The 19,243-nt window shown below is 34.5% G+C and overlaps 1 protein-coding gene across 1 annotated transcript; it reads right to left on the minus strand.

Moving 5' to 3' along the window:
• Nucleotides 1-267: 267 nt before the first annotated feature.
• LOC125648847 (soluble guanylate cyclase 88E-like) lies at nucleotides 268-5,625 on the minus strand. Its single transcript, XM_048875842.2, has 8 exons — nucleotides 5,590-5,625; nucleotides 5,334-5,439; nucleotides 4,911-5,062; nucleotides 1,363-2,575; nucleotides 1,148-1,285; nucleotides 910-1,008; nucleotides 733-824; nucleotides 268-657 (listed from the first exon to the last, which is right to left on the minus strand). The coding sequence occupies exons 1-8, from the start codon at nucleotides 5,623-5,625 to the stop codon at nucleotides 268-270; spliced, it is 2,226 nt and encodes a 741-aa protein (XP_048731799.1).
• Nucleotides 5,626-19,243: the final 13,618 nt, after the last annotated feature.

Here is a 19,243-nt window from a genome sequence, read left to right on the forward strand (position 1 = left end):
CGAAGGTGAAAGGTAATTTTATTCCGAGGGGCCGTTCTTCTTCATTGTGATGCCATCCTATAGGAATGAACTCCAACTATTCCACCACTACTTTTCGATTTCGTTAAAACCTATACCTTGTTCGACTGTTTAAACACACATTACCAAACCAAAATTATTTTATTGATATTCATATGGCTAAAAACATAAAAACGTCAACATTCAAATGTATTTTAAAATATCGTTTTAAACATATTTCAAGATATAAATAAAATCAATCTTATTTTGTCACTTGTCTTCTTCCTTCTCTCCATTTTCTTCTGTTAGTTGGAAAGTATTTGGCAGCACGCGAGCGACTTTATCAAGTTTCTCAGAAATAAGTGCCCTCAGGCTGGTTTTCTCCTTCTCTGTCTTCTCTTCAGTTTTCAATGAACTTTCATGCGGTGTGTTTCCATGCTGCTGAGAGTAGTTTAATGTTATGGCAGCCTGGCGACCCGGAAGTGGTAGAGAGAGGGCAGAGCGGAGGTGCGGGTTTGTGAACTGAGTAATCTCTCCTGGTAGTTCTTCTTTCGGAGCATCCACCTCATCCACAGACTCGGTGTCGCTGAGATGGAACGATGCCCCTTCTTCTGACTTTTTCCTTCCGATCAACCAATATGTGACCATCTCACCTTTGCCCTAAAATTTATTTTTGTTTTAACAGTACATTCTTCGCATTTCGGAGTGCTGAAAATATGACTGGAACTACATTACCTTGACAAGAACTGTGCCTCGCTTCCGTACGACAAACCCGCCAATTTTATGCAGAGCTGTGTAGGTAGACTGACTGATGTTTATCCGGTTTGCTGTCATCACAACAAAAGTTTCAATGTCAAGCTACACTGGGAATATAACAGACTTCACCAACAGTTTTCATTAGTTCTTACTTACGTAAACTGATAGATTTCATCCGGGAAGCTGTGTTCACAGTGTCGCCAAACAGACAGTACCGCGGCAGGATGGAACCCACTATACCCGCCATACACGGCCCTAAGCCAGGAAAAATGGACAGTGTTTATTTCAGAATTTACGGTAAATAAGTTAGCTACTTTATGAGAAGCGTTTCCGTTAAGAAAATACTTTAAAACACGTCCTTGAACTCAACATTTCAGATAAACTAAATACAAACCCGAGTTTACACCGATTCTTAGCTCTATTCGTCTGTCTCCAAGAATTGTAAATTGTTTGTGTTTCATCAAAGCCAGGAGGTCCAAAGCAAAGGTTGCGATTTCTCCGGCGTGCTTGTCTTTGTTTCTATTTGGCAAACCTTAAAAGAAGTACTCAAATTAAACTACAATCTTGAAATCAATGTTCGATCAAATCTACAATTTGATGTGCACATACCGGAAGCCACCATGTAACAATCGTTGATAGTCTCCACCTTATACACGTCATAATCATCTAAAAGATCGTCAATGGTGACGTATATAGTGTTGAGGAGCTGGACTATATCCATCGGAGACGAAGTGGTGGAAATGGTAGCGAATCCACAAATATCGGAGAAAAATATCGTCACAGATTTAAAATATTCGGCATCAATGTGAACGCTCTTTTTCAGTTTGTCAGCTACCTGTTTGGGTACCATCTGGTATAGCAACGAGTCTGTTACTTTTTTCTCTAAAGTGAGTTCTTTTGTTTTGTCAACGAGCGTTAAAGCATACTTCTGAATGACGCTAGTCAGGTTTTCCGTAACAAAAATAATCAATGGACACATTAGAATGACAACCACCAGAAATATGGCACTCACTGCCAAGTCTCTGGTAGCATCCTCCAATACGCTGTCCAAAACAAACAGAATCTCGTTACCGAGGTCTTGTTGAATGTCCAGCAAAGTGTCCAGATAAAGTGTCATATTGTCAAACCACCATCGTGCCTTGGCTAGGTTTGCCTGCGTGTTGTTGATGCCTTGGACGTGTTGCTGGATCTCAAATCTGTAACTGTCGATAATTTCCGTGACGTTATTGCCGGCAGACGCCACGTTTACCGTGTACAAGTCCACCACGCGCTTGGAATACCTCCTTGCTGTCTTGTAATACGCTCGAAAGTTATGTACCCTGTTATTGTACATCTCGAAATAGGCATGATTTTCAAAGCCTCCGTTGGCGTAATACACGGTGCCCAATGCTCTCTCCACACCAACAGCCTCCTTAGCACTGGTCAGTTTCTGGTAGGCTACTAAAGTCTTCCAAACCAAGGCGAATTTTGACTCGTTGATAGAATTGTACATCCAAATGATGACCACCTCAATGATGCTGGAGTAGAATTCTATCTCGTCTTGTAAACTGTATCTTGTTGGACTTAGAACTTGACGTCGTCGAGAAAGGTACTGTTGTAAATTTTCGCGGGTGTCAAATTTTTCTCGTTCTAGTTCATCCAGGTTTCCGGGCCACCTAGAGAGCTTACTGATGGCTTGGTCAGTCTCGATGTACTCGGCCAATAAAAAAGTTCTTGTCTGTGGTCCCAAGGCACTGAGGTACAACACACTCATATCGCGCTCCTTCTGCAGATGGTGGACAAGTTTACCCAACTCTACGCTGAATTCCAAAGCCCGTCTTGTCTGTTTAGAACAACAATGAGAAATTAGAGCTTCCTGATACGGCGCTAGTCACTATATTTGGATTCTATATGCATGGGGAGTTCTAAAATTAAAATTATTTGAAGTATTTGAAACTCCAACATCGGATTTTCCAATCCAAGTCAGTTTCGTAAGATTTTTTTCAATGTAAAACTTATACGGTACCAATATTGATGCACCAGATGCGCATTTCGACAAATAATGTCTCTTCAGTGATGCTCAACCGAAATGTTTGAAATCCGAAATAACTATGAAGTTTTAGAGTTAAATATAGCCAAAAACAGCGTGCCATAAAGTGGAGCCAAATTCGTCCAAGGATAAGAGCTATGCATGAGGGAGATAATCCTTAATTTTGAAATGAATTTCAAAATTTTATAACAGCAATTAAATATACATCCGTATTTTCAAGCTAGTAACGAAGTACTTAGCTACTGGGCTGTAGAGACCCTCGGGGACTAACAGTCCACCAGCAGAGGCCTCGACCCAGGGGTCATAATGTAAAACTTATACCAATTTTGATGCACCAGATGCGCATTTCGACAAATAATGTCTCTTCAGTGATGCTCAACCGAAATGTTTGAAATCCGAAATAACTATGAAGTTTTAGAGCTAAATATAGCCAAAAACAGCGTGCCAAAAAAGTGGAGCCAAATTCGCCCAAGGATAAGAGCTATGCATGAGGGAGATAATGCATTTTATTATGGAGCGCCAAATTAACATAAACTCAAATAATTGAAGATATCTTCAATTATTTGAAGATATCCCCATTTCATTTGATGCGCGCAACAATTGAATTAAAGATCTCTTCAAATAATTAATGATATCTTCAATTCTGAATTATTGCGCGCATTAATTGAATTGATGATAGCATTAATTCTTCAGTTGAATTGATGCGCGCTTTAATTGAATTAACGATCTCTTTAAATGAATTAATGATATCAACAATTGAATTGATGCGCGCTACAATTCATTTGATGAGAGCAATAATTGATATAATGAGCGCATTAAATCAATTGATGAGAGCAATAATTGAATTGATGCGCGCATTAATGCATTTGATGAGAGCAATAGTTGATTTAATGCGCGCATTAATTCAATTATTGCTCTCTTCAATTGAATTAATGATATATTTAATTCATTTGAAGATAGCAATAATTCTTTTAGAGAGAGCAACTATATAATTAAAGATATCTTCAATTCAACATATCCACAATTGAATTAATGATATATTTAATTTAATTGTTAGAATTAAAAGAATTGATGCGCACATTAATTCCTTATACAAAACCATTGTAAATGATTTAAAGATATCGTCAGTTGAATTAAAGAGATCATCAAATTATTTATACCGAGCTCTAAATTAATTATTGCGAGCAAATTTCTACTAAAGTAATGCGCACACCAATTGAAGTGAAGAGAGCAATAACTGAATTGATGCGTGCATTAAATCAATTATTGCTCTCATTAATTCAATTGATGCGCGCATTAATTCAATTGATGAGAGCAATAATTGAATTGAAGCGCGCATTAATTCATTTGATGAGAGCAATAATTGATTTAATGCGCGCATTGATTCAATTAAAGAGAGCAATAATTGAATTGATGATATCTTCAAATAATTGAAGATATCTTCAATTATTTGAGTTTATGTTAATTTGGCGTTCCATATTTTATAGAGTCTGAAAAGGACGTGTGTTTGGAAAACGAACTCCAGCTCAACACAGTTCTTCAAATACCTAATATTTACATTCATTGTGTGCTTCTGCTTATTTTCTGTTGAAATCCATCGCTTTTCATTTTCAACATTGAAGACACATTTTATTTCAATCTAGTTAGTTCCGGTTTTTTAGTGCCGTCTGTTCGCGTATGAATATATAAATATTCCGGAACTACATTTTGAACTGCAAACAAATAAAGAAAAATAATATTCGTTTTTGTTATGATGATTTATTTTATGCGTTTAGAGTTTATCCTTCTTGGGCTATTTCCCTTTACCATCGTTCAAATACGGAAATCATTGCCAAACATGCACACAAGATTTTCAGCTGTTACGTTAATGATATCTATATTTACGTACTTGAAAGAATTTATATTGAAAACAAATACAAAAAAATATATATGATGAAATGTCCTTTTTTTTTTTCGTTATTAATTAAATGGGATATAAAGGTCGCAAATATTGCAGGAAAAAAATGCATAACGCGGATTATACATTTTTTCTGCAATGTTTGAGACCTACATTTCCCATTTAACAAACCAAAAAAAGCAATTAATGATTTGATTGAAACTAACTAAAACGAAGTGTGTAATATCTTGCCGATTCGTTTTCGTTTTTTGCCTCGATGATATCAGCCAGTGTATAGACAGTGTACGCCCACAGCCCCAAGATAGGTAACACGGTGAGACACAGCATCTTAATCAGCTGCAGCTTCTTACCGGAATCCGTCAGGGGCTCGTCTCGGCATATCCCTGGTCAATTACAAAATACATTCCTAAGATCTTGACAATCTGTCTTGCATAAAATACATTTTTATATCTTACTCCAGTGGTGACTGAAACTGTTCTTGCATTAGTTGAAATTGTCTGCGATTTCATGTGAAGATTCGCGGACATTTTTTTCTGGAAAGAACTGTCCTTTTTTAAACATCGCATACATGTATTTACTAATTTAAGTCACCTAACGCTAAACAAGTAATGTCCTAATACTAATTAATATACATTGTTAGCTGTATGGACAGACCTCGTCCGATGATAGAGGGCTGTGTGACTTCCAGGACCTCCCCTATGTTGATAGAACTGGCCAGAGATTTTACATCACAGGGCAATGTCTTCTGCATCTCATGGGTCTGAAAGCACCAGTTCAGAAGTGTGGTAATTAAGGGTGGGGACCAGAGTTCATATAGTGATAATATTGCAAAAGTATTAAGAACTTCAAAAAAAAAAAAAAACATATATATATATATATATATATATATATATTCGGAAGAAAAGCTTACCCTGTTCGCCTTGATTTTATCGATAATTCTATACATGGTGGGGCAGTATACACCTCAGCTATTAATCTAGAAAAAGAAGAGAACTGGAAGAAGAACCCATGAACGCATGCTTCTCATCCTTACGTTTATATTTCAAGAAATGTTCAAATCAATAAAAATATATCTATTTATTTTAAGATTCAAAGTATTGAATTGTATACCAGTAACTCCTGCGGTATCTCCTCATCCTTTCTCGATTTTACAACCGTTTATATTTTGCATGTATTATTCATGGCACGCCAAATTCACAAAAATGAGCTAAACATAGTTTCACAGTTGATAAACTAGGTTTATCGACTGTAAACTATAGTTTACGGACCGTAAACTATAGTTAACGATTCGTTAACTATAGTTTTCATCCGTAATACTATATTTAACGGTTGTAAACTATAGTTTACAAATGCTAATCCAAGTTTATCTGTCTTTAAATAAACGTTAACAATAGATTTTGCTGATAAATACAGATTCACATTTGTAAACTATAATTTACATTCGTTAACTATAGTTCACAATTGTTAATCCTAGTTTTACAAATTGTGATACTATATTTATCAGATAAACTATGTTTAACATTCGTTAATTATAGTTTTTGATCGTAAACTATAGCTAACTGCCATTTTTACTCATAAACTGTATTAAACAAAACTGTGTTTATCACTTTTTTGTGAATTCGGCGCATCAAATGACTATAAACTATATCTTACAAACCGTAAACTATCATTTACATTCGTTAATAATAGTTTAGACTTGTAAACCGTAGTTTACAATCGTGAAACCGTATTTATCAGATAAAGTATGTTTTGCAATCGCTAATGATTGTTTTCATTGTTAATTATAGTTTACGCTTTTGAAACATGGATTATCTGTTAACTATGGTTTACAGATGTGAAATATAGATTAACGTCGTTAACTATAGTTTATGGTCCGTGAACTATAGTTTACAGTCGATAAACCTATAGTTTACAGTCGATAAACCTATAGTTTACAGTCGATAAACCTAGTTTATCAACTGTGAAACTATGTTTAGCTCATTTTTGTGAATTTGGCGTGCCATAATTATTATTATTATCTAATTCTATTTAAATATGAATGCACTTCAGAGTAGACTATCTGAAGGATTTTAATTAATGAAAAGTGAAAATTTATGAAAAAGAAGAAAAAAAAACTTACCCTTAACATTTGGTAAAAAGAATCGGCGAGTCCAGAGAAAATTGTTCGGTTGTCATGGATAGAGATGCGACTCCATGACAAAACAATGCGCAGTAACAAGGTGCAAATGGTCGGCAATAGCGTCATCTTAGCGCCTCATTTACTGAGCTTCCAAATATGTTATTTATACACGGTGTCACAGATGTGGTGTCGGTAATCACTGTATAAACCCAGAAAATGTAAGAATTGAAATGAAATTGGTGCAGTGTTGCGAGTTGGGCATGTAGACATAAAGTATTACATTCTAATCAAAATCAGGCTTCTTAGATCCGCTCTATGAATTCTGCGCAAGAGAAAAGAATACGGATCAAATCTCAGAAATCTTGTTTTATTTCATGCAGAATAATTTCCCCCCAGTCACCTCCAATGTAATTTTTACAGCAACAATTTCCGAAGTCTAGGGTATGACATCACAAACAACAGAGAATAATTATGAAAAGGAAAATGACCTCCATCAAGTGTTACCATGGCAACAATTGACAAAAATAAATAATAGCATTTTATCAATACCCGTTTCAAACATTTTGTTCCACACTTAGCGAAAGCGGTGGGTATTGATCATGGGTCTGTCTATTTGTTCGTCAGTAACATGGTTTCTGGGGGATGTATCAAATACCGTTTGAAATTTAAGAAAGAAACTTCACCAGAAGAAACTATCATATTAAGTTCATCAGGCCTCAAGACCATAAACTGAGAATAGACTTAAGTCTAAATTTAAAATCCACTTAAATTTTGAAATGATTTTCAAAAACAAATAAAATTCTCAGGATATGTTTGCATTTGAATTTTTTTTTTATAAACCTTCACTGTTTTTAATCATCTGTGCTAGATAAATCTTCAGATATAAGCAATCAAAATTTCGACTTAAGTCTATTCTCAGTTTATGGTTTTGGGCCCAGGTCACATATAGTGAGAAATGGTTTTCAGATGATATATCCAATGATTAAACAGTAAAAATTGTGCACGACGAGTTTCCACAATTTAAAAACTGAGGGTAAAAGAAGAAAGCTCAAGAGGTAATCCATAAAAAAAAAAACTGGTGTCACGACGTTTACAAAAAGTTTTAGCAGTCAATCTTCTTATGTCTTCATTTCTAAAAGTACAAGGTGACCATTATCCTTTTTAATATATGTTTTAGATTAACAGAGGATAATAAATGGCATATGAATACCGTGATTGGTATTGCCCTAACAATGAGCAGAACAAGTCCTGGGAAGTGAAAACACCAGTACGAAAACTGAAAACAAGATGAAGATTGCGAACAGTGATCAATCTTATAAATCCTATAAGGAATACAAAATCGGGAGTTGGGCAGACGGATCCCTGGATATACCAGAGGTGGGATCAGGTGCCTAGGAGGAGTAAGTATCCTCTGTTGACCAGTCACACCCGCCATAAGCCCTATATCATGATGAGGTAAACTGAGTAATCCGTAGTCAAAATCAGTGTGCCAAGAACAGCTTAACAATAGGTATGAAACACATCAGACAGCATTTGACCCAATGATAGGTTATACTGGCAAACTAGATCATTATAACGACCATAAAATTTGCAAAATACTGACTTTAAATTAAACTGTTGAAACCCCTGCAACATCAACAACTGCCTCAATTTAAAAACTGATCATACGCAGAACAAGCTCTTGCGTATCGAATCAGTGGAAATATATAAACACCATATGCAGGTGAAAATGGAATATTGCTACATAAATAGGGGAAGTTAACGCTGGAGAAGATGAAATCATCCTATTTGTCATAAAGTTAAGTTGTTAATTTGCCGTTAATATTCATTTCAATGAAATAGCTAAGTACGAAGCATAAGTGGAGAATTCCATGGTGTCTTATATCTGGAGTTCATGGGGATCTATTGAATCGACATATCAATGAAAATGATTATTGTTAATAGATATAAAGTTGTCAATACATCTAAATGTTGCAATGAAGGCCACAGCAAGAGATTTTTTCTTCTAATGTAAAAGCTTTCAAATAAATCCTGCTTCAAAAGAATATAAAAACAAGTCAGCTAACAAAGGAGCACAATTCATACCCATGGGAATTCCAACAGACTGTCGGAAGACCTGATCACCAAAGATTACGAAGATATTGTCAATGAGGAACTCCAGCATATTTTTTATTTCAAGTTCAAGTACTTGTGCATGGAATCAAGAGTGGTGTTTAACAAAGTAATTTTTTGGATGACTGATCACTAGATATGAATATTTCAATTTTTGTTGAAGAAGCAACTGTCTATAATGTCAAAAAGCCTAGTCTTTAATTAATCGTGAGGAATGGTCATGTAAAGTGTTGGAAATTCATGCGTTTTGTTGTTGATTTGAGAAAAGCTTTGCGATTTAAAGTTTACTAATAGTTCTTTAGAATAACAAAGCAGGTGGGCTCTCCAAATCAATTTTTTTCTTCATTGATGTTAAGATTGAATGTGTTTCAGAGCATAGATACCTGGGAGTATTATTTTGTTCTTCAGTTTCACTCTCCATTGCTCAAAAGCAGGCTTTAAAAGCATTTTTTGAACCTAGGAAAAATTTCATTTCACTGAATCCAAGTATATTAAAACCACTATACAAATTTGACCTTGCCATTAAACTTACTTTATTGTATGCATCTGAAGTTTGGAGTTCTTTGAATTCATCTTCAACAAAATTAAGAACACCAGGCTGTCCCATTGATAAAGTGAACACCAACCTATTTTGTGATATTAACTTCATATGAAATTGTCAACCAATACTTGGGGTGCATATATCTGCACCAAATTTTGCTGTACTTTCTGAATTGAGAAGATTTCTCCTACATTTTTGACATTGTAAAATCAATACTGAATTATTGGTATACACTTGAAAATCATTTTTTCATCACATGTTTATTGATGATTTCCGACAATTCAGTCATTTTTCTTTACCGATCCACGATTGACTTTCAAGAGCTTGAGATCAATTTTTTAATGTATCTAGACCAACATTTTTGGAAAGGATTTCCAAATCTCTACCAATCGCAAGCTTACATAGACTTTGTATGTTACTTTTACAGTAAAAGGAACAAGAAACACTTATCTGTAGAAACAAAATTCTTCAGTTCGATTATACTTGCATAGAATCAACTTCCATTACACAAAACTGGGTGTATTAATGTGAACTACGATAAACTGGAAATGACCATGCCTAAAAAATTATGACGTAATAATGTCTAAATGCAGAATAAACACGGACATGGAAGAACTTGAAAATCCCCTATTGCATATTGTATATCTAAGTCTCCGTATGTGTAGAACATCACATCCTGCTATAGTACCACCAATTTTCTTATCAACAAGTTTGATGGTATTCATAATTTGACTTGTGTTAAAGTACATAAATTAAAAAATCCACTTAAAGATTGTTTATTCAAATATCATGTTAAGGAATGGAAATCTCAAGTTACTTCACACTCTGACAAAAGACTAAGTTGCTACAGCTCTTTTAAACAAAATTTTGGCCAAGAAAAATATTTAGAATTACTCAAAAATATTGAGCAAAGGACAAGTTTTACAAGTTTTTCACATCAACTCATGGGCAAAATATTGACAAAGGTCCATATCAGGACATTCCTAAACAAGATAGATACTGCACTAGACAAGATAGATACTGTACTAGACAAGATGGATACTGTACTAGACAAGATATATACTGTACTAGACAAGACAGATAATGTACTAGACTAGATACTGTACTAGACAAGATAGATACTGTACTAGACTAGATACTGTACTAGACAAGATAAATACTGTACTAGACAAGATAGATAATGTACTAGACTAGATACTGTACTAGACAAGATAGATACTGTACTAGACAAGATAGATAATGTACTAGACAAGATAGATACTGTACTAGACAAGACAGATAATGTACTAGACAAGATAGATACTGTACTAGACAAGATAGATACTGTACTAGACTAGATAATGTACTAGACAAGATAGATACTGTACTAGACAAGATAGATAATGTATTAGACAAGATAATGTACTAAACAAGATAGATACTGTACTAGACTAGATACTGTACTAGACAGGATACATACTGTACTAGACAAGATAGATAATGTACTAGACAAGATAGATACTGTACTAGACTAGATACTGTACTAGACAAGATAGATACTATACTAGACAAGATATATACTGTACTAGACAAGATAGATACTGTACTAGACAAGATAGATACTGTACTAGACAAGATAGATACTGTACTAGACGAGATAGATATTGTACTAGACAAGATAGATACTGTACTAGACGAGATAGATACTGTATTAGACAAGATAGATACTGTACTAGACAAGATATATACTGTACTAGACAAGATAGATACTGTACTAGACTAGATACTGTACTAGACTAGATACTGTACTAGACAGGATAGATATTGTACTAGACAAGATGGATACTGTACTAGACATGATAGATATTGTACTAGACAAGATAGATACTGTATTAGACAAGATAGATACTGTACTAGACAAGATAGATAATGTAGTAGACAAGATAGATACTGTACTAGACAAGATAGATACTGTACTAGACAAGATAGATACTGTACTAGACAAGATAGATATTGTACTAGACGAGATAGATATTGTACTAGACAGGATAGATACTTTACTAGACAAGATAGATACTGTACTAGACAAGATAGATACTGTACTAGACAAGATGGATACTGTACTAGACTAGATATATACTGTACTAGACAAGATAGATACTGTACTAGACAAGATATATACTGCACTAGACAAGATAGATACTGTACTAGACAAGATATATACTGTACTAGACAAGATAGATACTATACTAGACATGATAGATACTGTACTAGACAAGATAGATATTGTACTAGACAAGATAGATACTGTACTAGACATGATAGATACTTTACTAGACAAGATAGATACTGTACTAGACAAGATAGATAATGTACTAGACAATATAGATACTGTACTAGACTAGATACTGTACTAGACAAGATGGATACTGTACTAGACAAGATAGATACTGTACTAAACATGATAGATACTGTACTAGACATGATACATACTGTACTAGACGAGATAGATATTGTACTAGACAAGATAGATACTGTACTAGAAGAGATAGATACTGTACTAGACAAGATAGATACTGTACTAGACGAGATAGATATTGTACTAGACAAGATAGATATTGTACTAGAAGAGATAGATACTGTACTAGACATGATACATACTGTACTAGACGAGATAGATACTGTATTAGACAAGATAGATACTGTACTAGAAGAGATAGATACTGTACTAGACAAGATAGATACTGTACTAGACGAGATAGATATTGTACTAGACAAGATAGATATTGTACTAGACAAGATGGACATTGTACTAGACATGATATATACTGTACTAGACAAGATAGATACTGTACTAGACGAGATAGATATTGTACTAGACAAGATAGATATTGTACTAGACAAGATGGATACTGTACTAGACTAGATATATACTGTACTAGACAAGATAGATACTATACTAGACAAGATATATACTGTACTAGACAAGATAGATACTGTACTAGACAAGATAGATTCTGTACTAGACGAGATAGATATTGTACTAGACAAGATAGATATTGTACTAGACAAGATGGACATTGTACTAGACATGATATATACTGTACTAGACAAGATAGATACTGTACTAGACGAGATAGATATTGTACTAGACAAGATAGATATTGTACTAGACAAGATGGATACTGTACTAGACTAGATATATACTGTACTAGACAAGATAGATACTATACTAGACAAGATAGATACTGTACTAGACAAGATAGATACTGTACTAGACGAGATAGATATTGTACTAGACAAGATAGATACTGTACTAGACGAGATAGATACTGTATTAGACAAGATAGATATTGTACTAGAAGAGATAGATACTGTACTAGACAAGATAGATACTGTACTAGACTAGATACTGTACTAGACAGGATAGATATTGTACTAGACAAGATGGATACTGTACTAGACATGATAGATATTGTACTAGACAAGATAGATACTGTATTAGACAAGATAGATACTGTACTAGACAAGATAGATAATGTAGTAGACAAGATAGATACTGTACTAGACAAGATAGATACTGTACTAGACTAGATACTGTACTAGACGAGATACATACTGTACTAGACAAGATATATACTGTACTAGACAAGATAGATAATGTAGTAGACAAGATAGATACTGTACTAGACAAGATAGATAATGTAGTAGACAAGATAGATACTGTACTAGACAAGATAGATAATGTAGTAGACAAGATAGATACTGTACTAGACAAGATAGATACTGTACTAGACAAGATAGATACTGTACTAGACTAGATACTGTACTAGACAGGATAGATATTGTACTAGACAAGATGGATACTGTACTAGACATGATAGATATTGTACTAGACAAGATAGATACTGTATTAGACAAGATAGATACTGTACTAGACAAGATAGATAATGTAGTAGACAAGATAGATACTGTACTAGACAAGATAGATACTGTACTAGACTAGATACTGTACTAGACGAGATACATACTGTACTAGACAAGATATATACTGTACTAGACAAGATAGATAATGTAGTAGACAAGATAGATACTGTACTAGACAAGATAGATAATGTAGTAGACAAGATAGATACTGTACTAGACAAGATAGATAATGTAGTAGACAAGATAGATACTGTACTAGACAAGATAGATACTGTACTAGACAAGATAGATACTGTACTAGACAAGATAGATACTGTACTAGACATGATATATACTGTACTAGACTAGATACTGTACTAGACAAGATAGATATTGTACTAGACATGATGGATACTTTACTAGACAAGATATATACTGTACTAGACAGGATGGATACTGTACTAGACAAGATAGATATTGTACTAGACAAGATAGATACTGTATTAGACAAGATAGATACTGTACTAGACAAGATAGATAATGTAGTAAACAAGATGGATACTGTACTAGACAAGATAGATACTGTACTAGACATGATATATACTGTACTTGACTAGATACTGTACTAGACAAGATAGATATTGTACTAGACATGATGGATACTTTACTAGACAAGATATATACTGTACTAGACAGGATGGATACTGTACTAGACAAGATAGATACTGTACTAGACAAGATAGATACTGTATTAGACAAGATAGATACTGTACTAGACAAGATAGATAATGTAGTAGACAAGATAGATACTGTACTAGACAAGATAGATACTGTACTAGACATGATATATACTGTACTAGACTAGATACTGTACTAGACAAGATAGATATTGTACTAGACATGATGGATACTTTACTAGACAAGATATATACTGTACTAGACAGGATGGATACTGTACTAGACAAGATAGATACTGTATTAGACAAGATAGATACTGTACTAGACAAGATAGATACTGTACTAGACTAGATATATACTGTACTAGACTAGATACTGTACTAGACAGGATACATACTGTACTAGACAGGATAGATACTGTACTAGACAAGATAGATACTGTACTAGATATGATGGATACTGTACTAGACAAGATAGATACTGTACTAGACAAGATAGATACTGTACTAGACAAGATGGATACTGTACTAGACAAGATATATACTGTACTAGACTAGATAGATACTGTACTAGATGCAATACCAATATACTTGATGATGAAAACCATTTTCACTATCATGTACTCACAATTAAGAGGAAAGAAATGTTTTATATGAACTGATGAATACCTGCTGTAAGGTAAATTGGATAGTGAGAAGTAGTGAATATGTGCTCATTAAAGAATAAAACTCTTGAAGATAAACATGTATACACTAGACAAAATATATGTAACCCCTCCCCTTAAATGTAAAAAGATATCCATAACTTCCATGAATGTTAAACAAAAGGCCCAAGGGCCACCTCACTCACATGAGTTACCTTGGCCCATATCTGAAGACTTTCCATATACATGTATAGTTGCATGTAAAACCTTAGTCCATATTGTGGCCCCAACCTACCCCCAGGGGCCATGATTTGAACAAACTTGAATCTGCACGTCAGAAAGCTTTCATGTAAATCTCAGCTCTTCTGGCTCATTGGCTCTTGAGAAGATGATTTTTCTATGTAAAACTTTGATCCCCCATTGTGGCCCCAATTTACCCCCGGGGCCATGATTTGAACAAACTTGAATCTGCACTATGTCAGGAAGTTTTCATAAAAATTTCATCTCTCCTGACTCATTGGTTCTTGAGAAGAAGATTTTTAAAGATTTCCCCATTATATTTCTATGTAAAACTTTGATCCCTATTGTGGCCCCAATTTACCCCCGGGGGCCATGATTTGAACAAACTTGAATCTGCACTATGTCAGGAAGTTTTCATATAAATTTCAGCTCTTCTGACTCATTGGTTCTTGAGAAGAAGATTTTTAAATGACCCCATCCTATTTTTGCATTTTTGTGATTATCTCCACTTTGAAGGAGGTATGGCCCTTTATTATACATCCCCCAAAAAAGTTGTGGGGGGGGTATACATGTACTGGAATCTGTCTGTCCGTCCGTCCGTCTGTAGACGCAATGGTTTCCGGGCTCTAAAGCATTATCCTTTCCACCTACCATCACCATATCATATATATGGACTACCCATGTGATGAAGATGTTCCCTATCGATTTTGGGGTCAAAAGTCAAGCGCACTGGACATCGAAGTAGCAATATGGTTTCCGGGCTCTAAAGCGTTATCCTTTCCACTTACAGTCACCATATATCATACATATGGACTACCCATGGAATGAAGATGTTCCCTATCGATTTTGGGGTCAAAAGGTCAAAGGTCAAGTGCACTGGACATCGAAGTAGCAATATGGTTTCCGGGCTCTAAAGCGTTATCCTTTCCACTTACAGTCACCATATCATACATATAGACTACCCATGGAATGAAGATGTTCCCTATCGATTTTAGGGTCAAAAGGTCAAAGGTCAAGCGCACTGGACATCGAAGTAGCAATATGGTTTCCGGGCTCTAAAGCGTTATCCTTTCCACCTACAGTCACCATATCATATATATGGACTACCCATGGGATGAAGATGTTCCCTATCGATTTTGGGGTCAAAAGGTCAAAGGTCGTGCGCACTGGACATCGAAGTAGCAATATGATTCGGTTTGTCATGCCATTTGTTTTTACACTCAGAAAAGAGGTAGTTTATACCTATTACCAACACCCTTTGGGAGATTGGGGTAAGCGGGGGGTATTCTTAGTGAGCATTGTTCACAGTACCTCTTGTTTGAACAAACTTGAAAGCCTTTACCCAAGAATGCTTTTGGCCAACTTTGGTTGAAATTGACGCTGTGGTTCTTGAGAAGAAGATGAAAATGTGAAAAGTTTACGACGCCAACAACGGACAAATTTTGACCAGAGCCTTCGGCTCAGGTGAGCTAAAAATGTCAATCAAAATAGTAGGTACAAAGCTTAATCTTTTTTTAAAAAATCTGTTCATTGGTATTCCAGTATGCCCTCTTCGAAACTTCATACGCAGGGGTATAATTAATAATCATCTTGTCACCTGTATATTGTAAAGGGCTTTAAATTCATAGAACTAAAATTTTGCAATTTTTTATTTGTTTGATATTTCACAAAGGTTTATATTTCATGGACAAACTGCTTCAAATGCTAATTGTGCTTCATCTCCTTATTTCCTGCTACATGAATTGCCTTCCGTGTCTATCGTATAAAACAGTACATACATATTTACTTTTGGATAAGTGTTCATCATTCTAGACAATAACAATTTCTCTTAAGGCTATTAAAATAAATAATGTCACTTGTAAAACGAGTTATATACCTGTTTATTTTTAATGATATATGACAAATGTCTATCAAAATCAACTGATATGATATCATAGGTGCATTTATAGCAATTGGCATTTAAACATGTGTACACTGAGGCACGTACTGATTGCTATTAGACTGAAGGACATTCTGTTACATACTAGATGTAGTTTTGTGTTTGAAAAATGACAGAACAAAGATGGCCTCATCCATACCGCTGTCTTACATAAAATAAAGTTCAACAAGCATCTCCTTTTAAAAATTATCCAAAACTGTACATATACTGAGGTAGAATCAATACTGTACATACACTGAGGTAGAATCAATACTTTTGGTACTTTGCGATGATTTTATTTTTGCTATCTTCAAGAAGGCATACTACATCATTATAACGGTCAACTTCCTTTTAACATGATGGAAAAAAAATAAATATCAGTAATATTTATCTATTCCTTTTAGATTTGACTATCTAGCTGACTAGCTCTGTAGGTCAGCATTTCGATCGCGGGTTTGAGTCCAGCAGGGATTTGCATTCTTTTCCAGGTTACTCTCTACTAAAACTGGGTTTTTTTTGACTAAATAAAGTAGATTTCAAAGTTTTAAATGTCAAAATATTGTTGTAGATATCCTCTACTTTTCATTCATATCAAATTTCTTTTGGGTAGTATTCCTCCTTTACCCTTTAACTACCAGAAATTTTCGAGTTTTCCTTCAAAGCTGATACAAATATTTCAAATTGAAATTAAAGCATTTTCTAGTCATATTTTCGTAATATAACCTATGCATATTCTGAAAGGAAAAATCTTGAAGATTTTAATTATGCCCTAAAATATGGTGTAACAGTTGCCATGACAACAAAAATACCCCATAAATCCCAAAAATGTGTTTTTTCACCATTTTCGTCACTTAAAACACACAAATTGAATGTTTATCAGCCTTCATTTAAATAAATTTTAGGAATAGTTGTATTCATATGCATGTATAACATGCATTCATAAAATTTAGTGTCATTTATTGTAGATATAATCATGCATGTACATTAACATTGAAGTACAATATGCGCATAAGTTACAGTAGACTTATAGTACCTGTAATTATTGTAAAGTGTTCCTTAAAACTTGATAAAGAAAAATTTTAATGAAAATTAAAACTCTCTCTACGCATATTTTTAGAATATAAATTTCAAAATGAAAAAAAAAAGTTTCCAATTATGCAGTGTAACGAATTTTTACAGTTACCATGGCAACTAAATGAGTCCATGAATCACAAAAATATGTTGTTTTTTTCGGTACATTTTCGTTGTTGATTTTCATCCCTTCCTTCACATGAAAATACAAATTGACCAGTAAACTGCTACACTAAGTTTTGAATTATGTAGTATGACCTGATGTTATGGTTGCCATGGCAACACAATAATCCATAAATCGCTAAAATGAGTTTTTGATCCTTTTCTTCCCTTGAAATAGAAAAATTGTTCAATAAACTATCACAATATTTACATCATGTACGTAATGATATCATGAAAACTAGCAGTATAAGTTCAAATATACATGCAAGATTTATAAACCTACAATACATACAACCATATGCCTATAGAAATTAAATACCTTTACTCTCCAAATTCTAATATAATATTGTTCAGTAGATCATAAATGCGTCAATAGCTTGGTTCGTTTATAATACAATAAGCCAACTACATGTATATTGCATCCGTGCTAGTCACGCTTACCAAGTCCGGGAGTACCGTACGTATGTACATTAGGCGTGGTTTGCGACGGTGAATATATTGATAAAACAGTGTACCATATATTTTGAGCGTTATATGATCTAAATTGTTATTGAATTTTTTCTATTTATATTATAAAAATAATGCATACACTGTCTCGCCTCGATCACGCATAGAGAACTACACCATCGGCACCGACGCTTTTTTCGCTGGTGTGTCTCACATGCAAGCCGTTTTCTCATCGGACTGAAGAAGTTTTCGATCAGACACTGGGCAACGTCTAGTGAGAAATCAATTAAAGAGTAATGCCTGTAAGGTTTCACGGTACCTGGGGTGTTCAACCATAGAATATAAAACGTGTTTCCTGCAGGCACGTATAATAGGGGAGGGGGTGTTCCCATCCCCCAACTTTTCTCAACATCTTTTAATGTTAAAAGATATATTTGGTGACCCCCTCCCATATTTCATAATAGTATTGAAATATAAAAATGTAAAGTCGAAGTTATGAATTGAACTTGTGTACATGTATTGAAAGGTGCGAAACCCCCTCCCCCTATTTAAGAAGTCGAAGTTTGGGATTATTTATGAGTCGGCGCTAATACATGTAACACCCCTCAATTTTAAATTTTCAGAATTTTTTAAAGGTTGCACGTTACTCCCGCATCCCCACCTCGAGTTTGGAGAATTTAAGTGCTGATTGTCCTAAAGAAGAACTTTTTAAAAATGTTTTTTTTTTGGTTTATCTATTCATTTATCC

The sequence above is a fragment of the Ostrea edulis genome, chromosome 5 (assembly GCF_947568905.1).
Source record: "Ostrea edulis chromosome 5, xbOstEdul1.1, whole genome shotgun sequence".
Classification (NCBI taxonomy): Eukaryota; Metazoa; Mollusca; class Bivalvia; order Ostreida; family Ostreidae; genus Ostrea; species Ostrea edulis.

Excerpts from the sequence above, each read along its gene's own strand:
- LOC125648847 (XM_048875842.2), bottom strand. The coding sequence starts at position 5,625 with ATGTATAGAATTATCGATAAAATCAAGGCGAACAGG. Across the intron at positions 5,440-5,589 it reads ATAAAATCAAGGCGAACAGG|ACCCATGAGATGCAGAAGAC; the intron begins GTAAGCTTTTCT and ends TGGTGCTTTCAG. Across the intron at positions 1,286-1,362 it reads TTGTTACATGGTGGCTTCCG|GTTTGCCAAATAGAAACAAA; the intron begins GTATGTGCACAT and ends ACTTCTTTTAAG.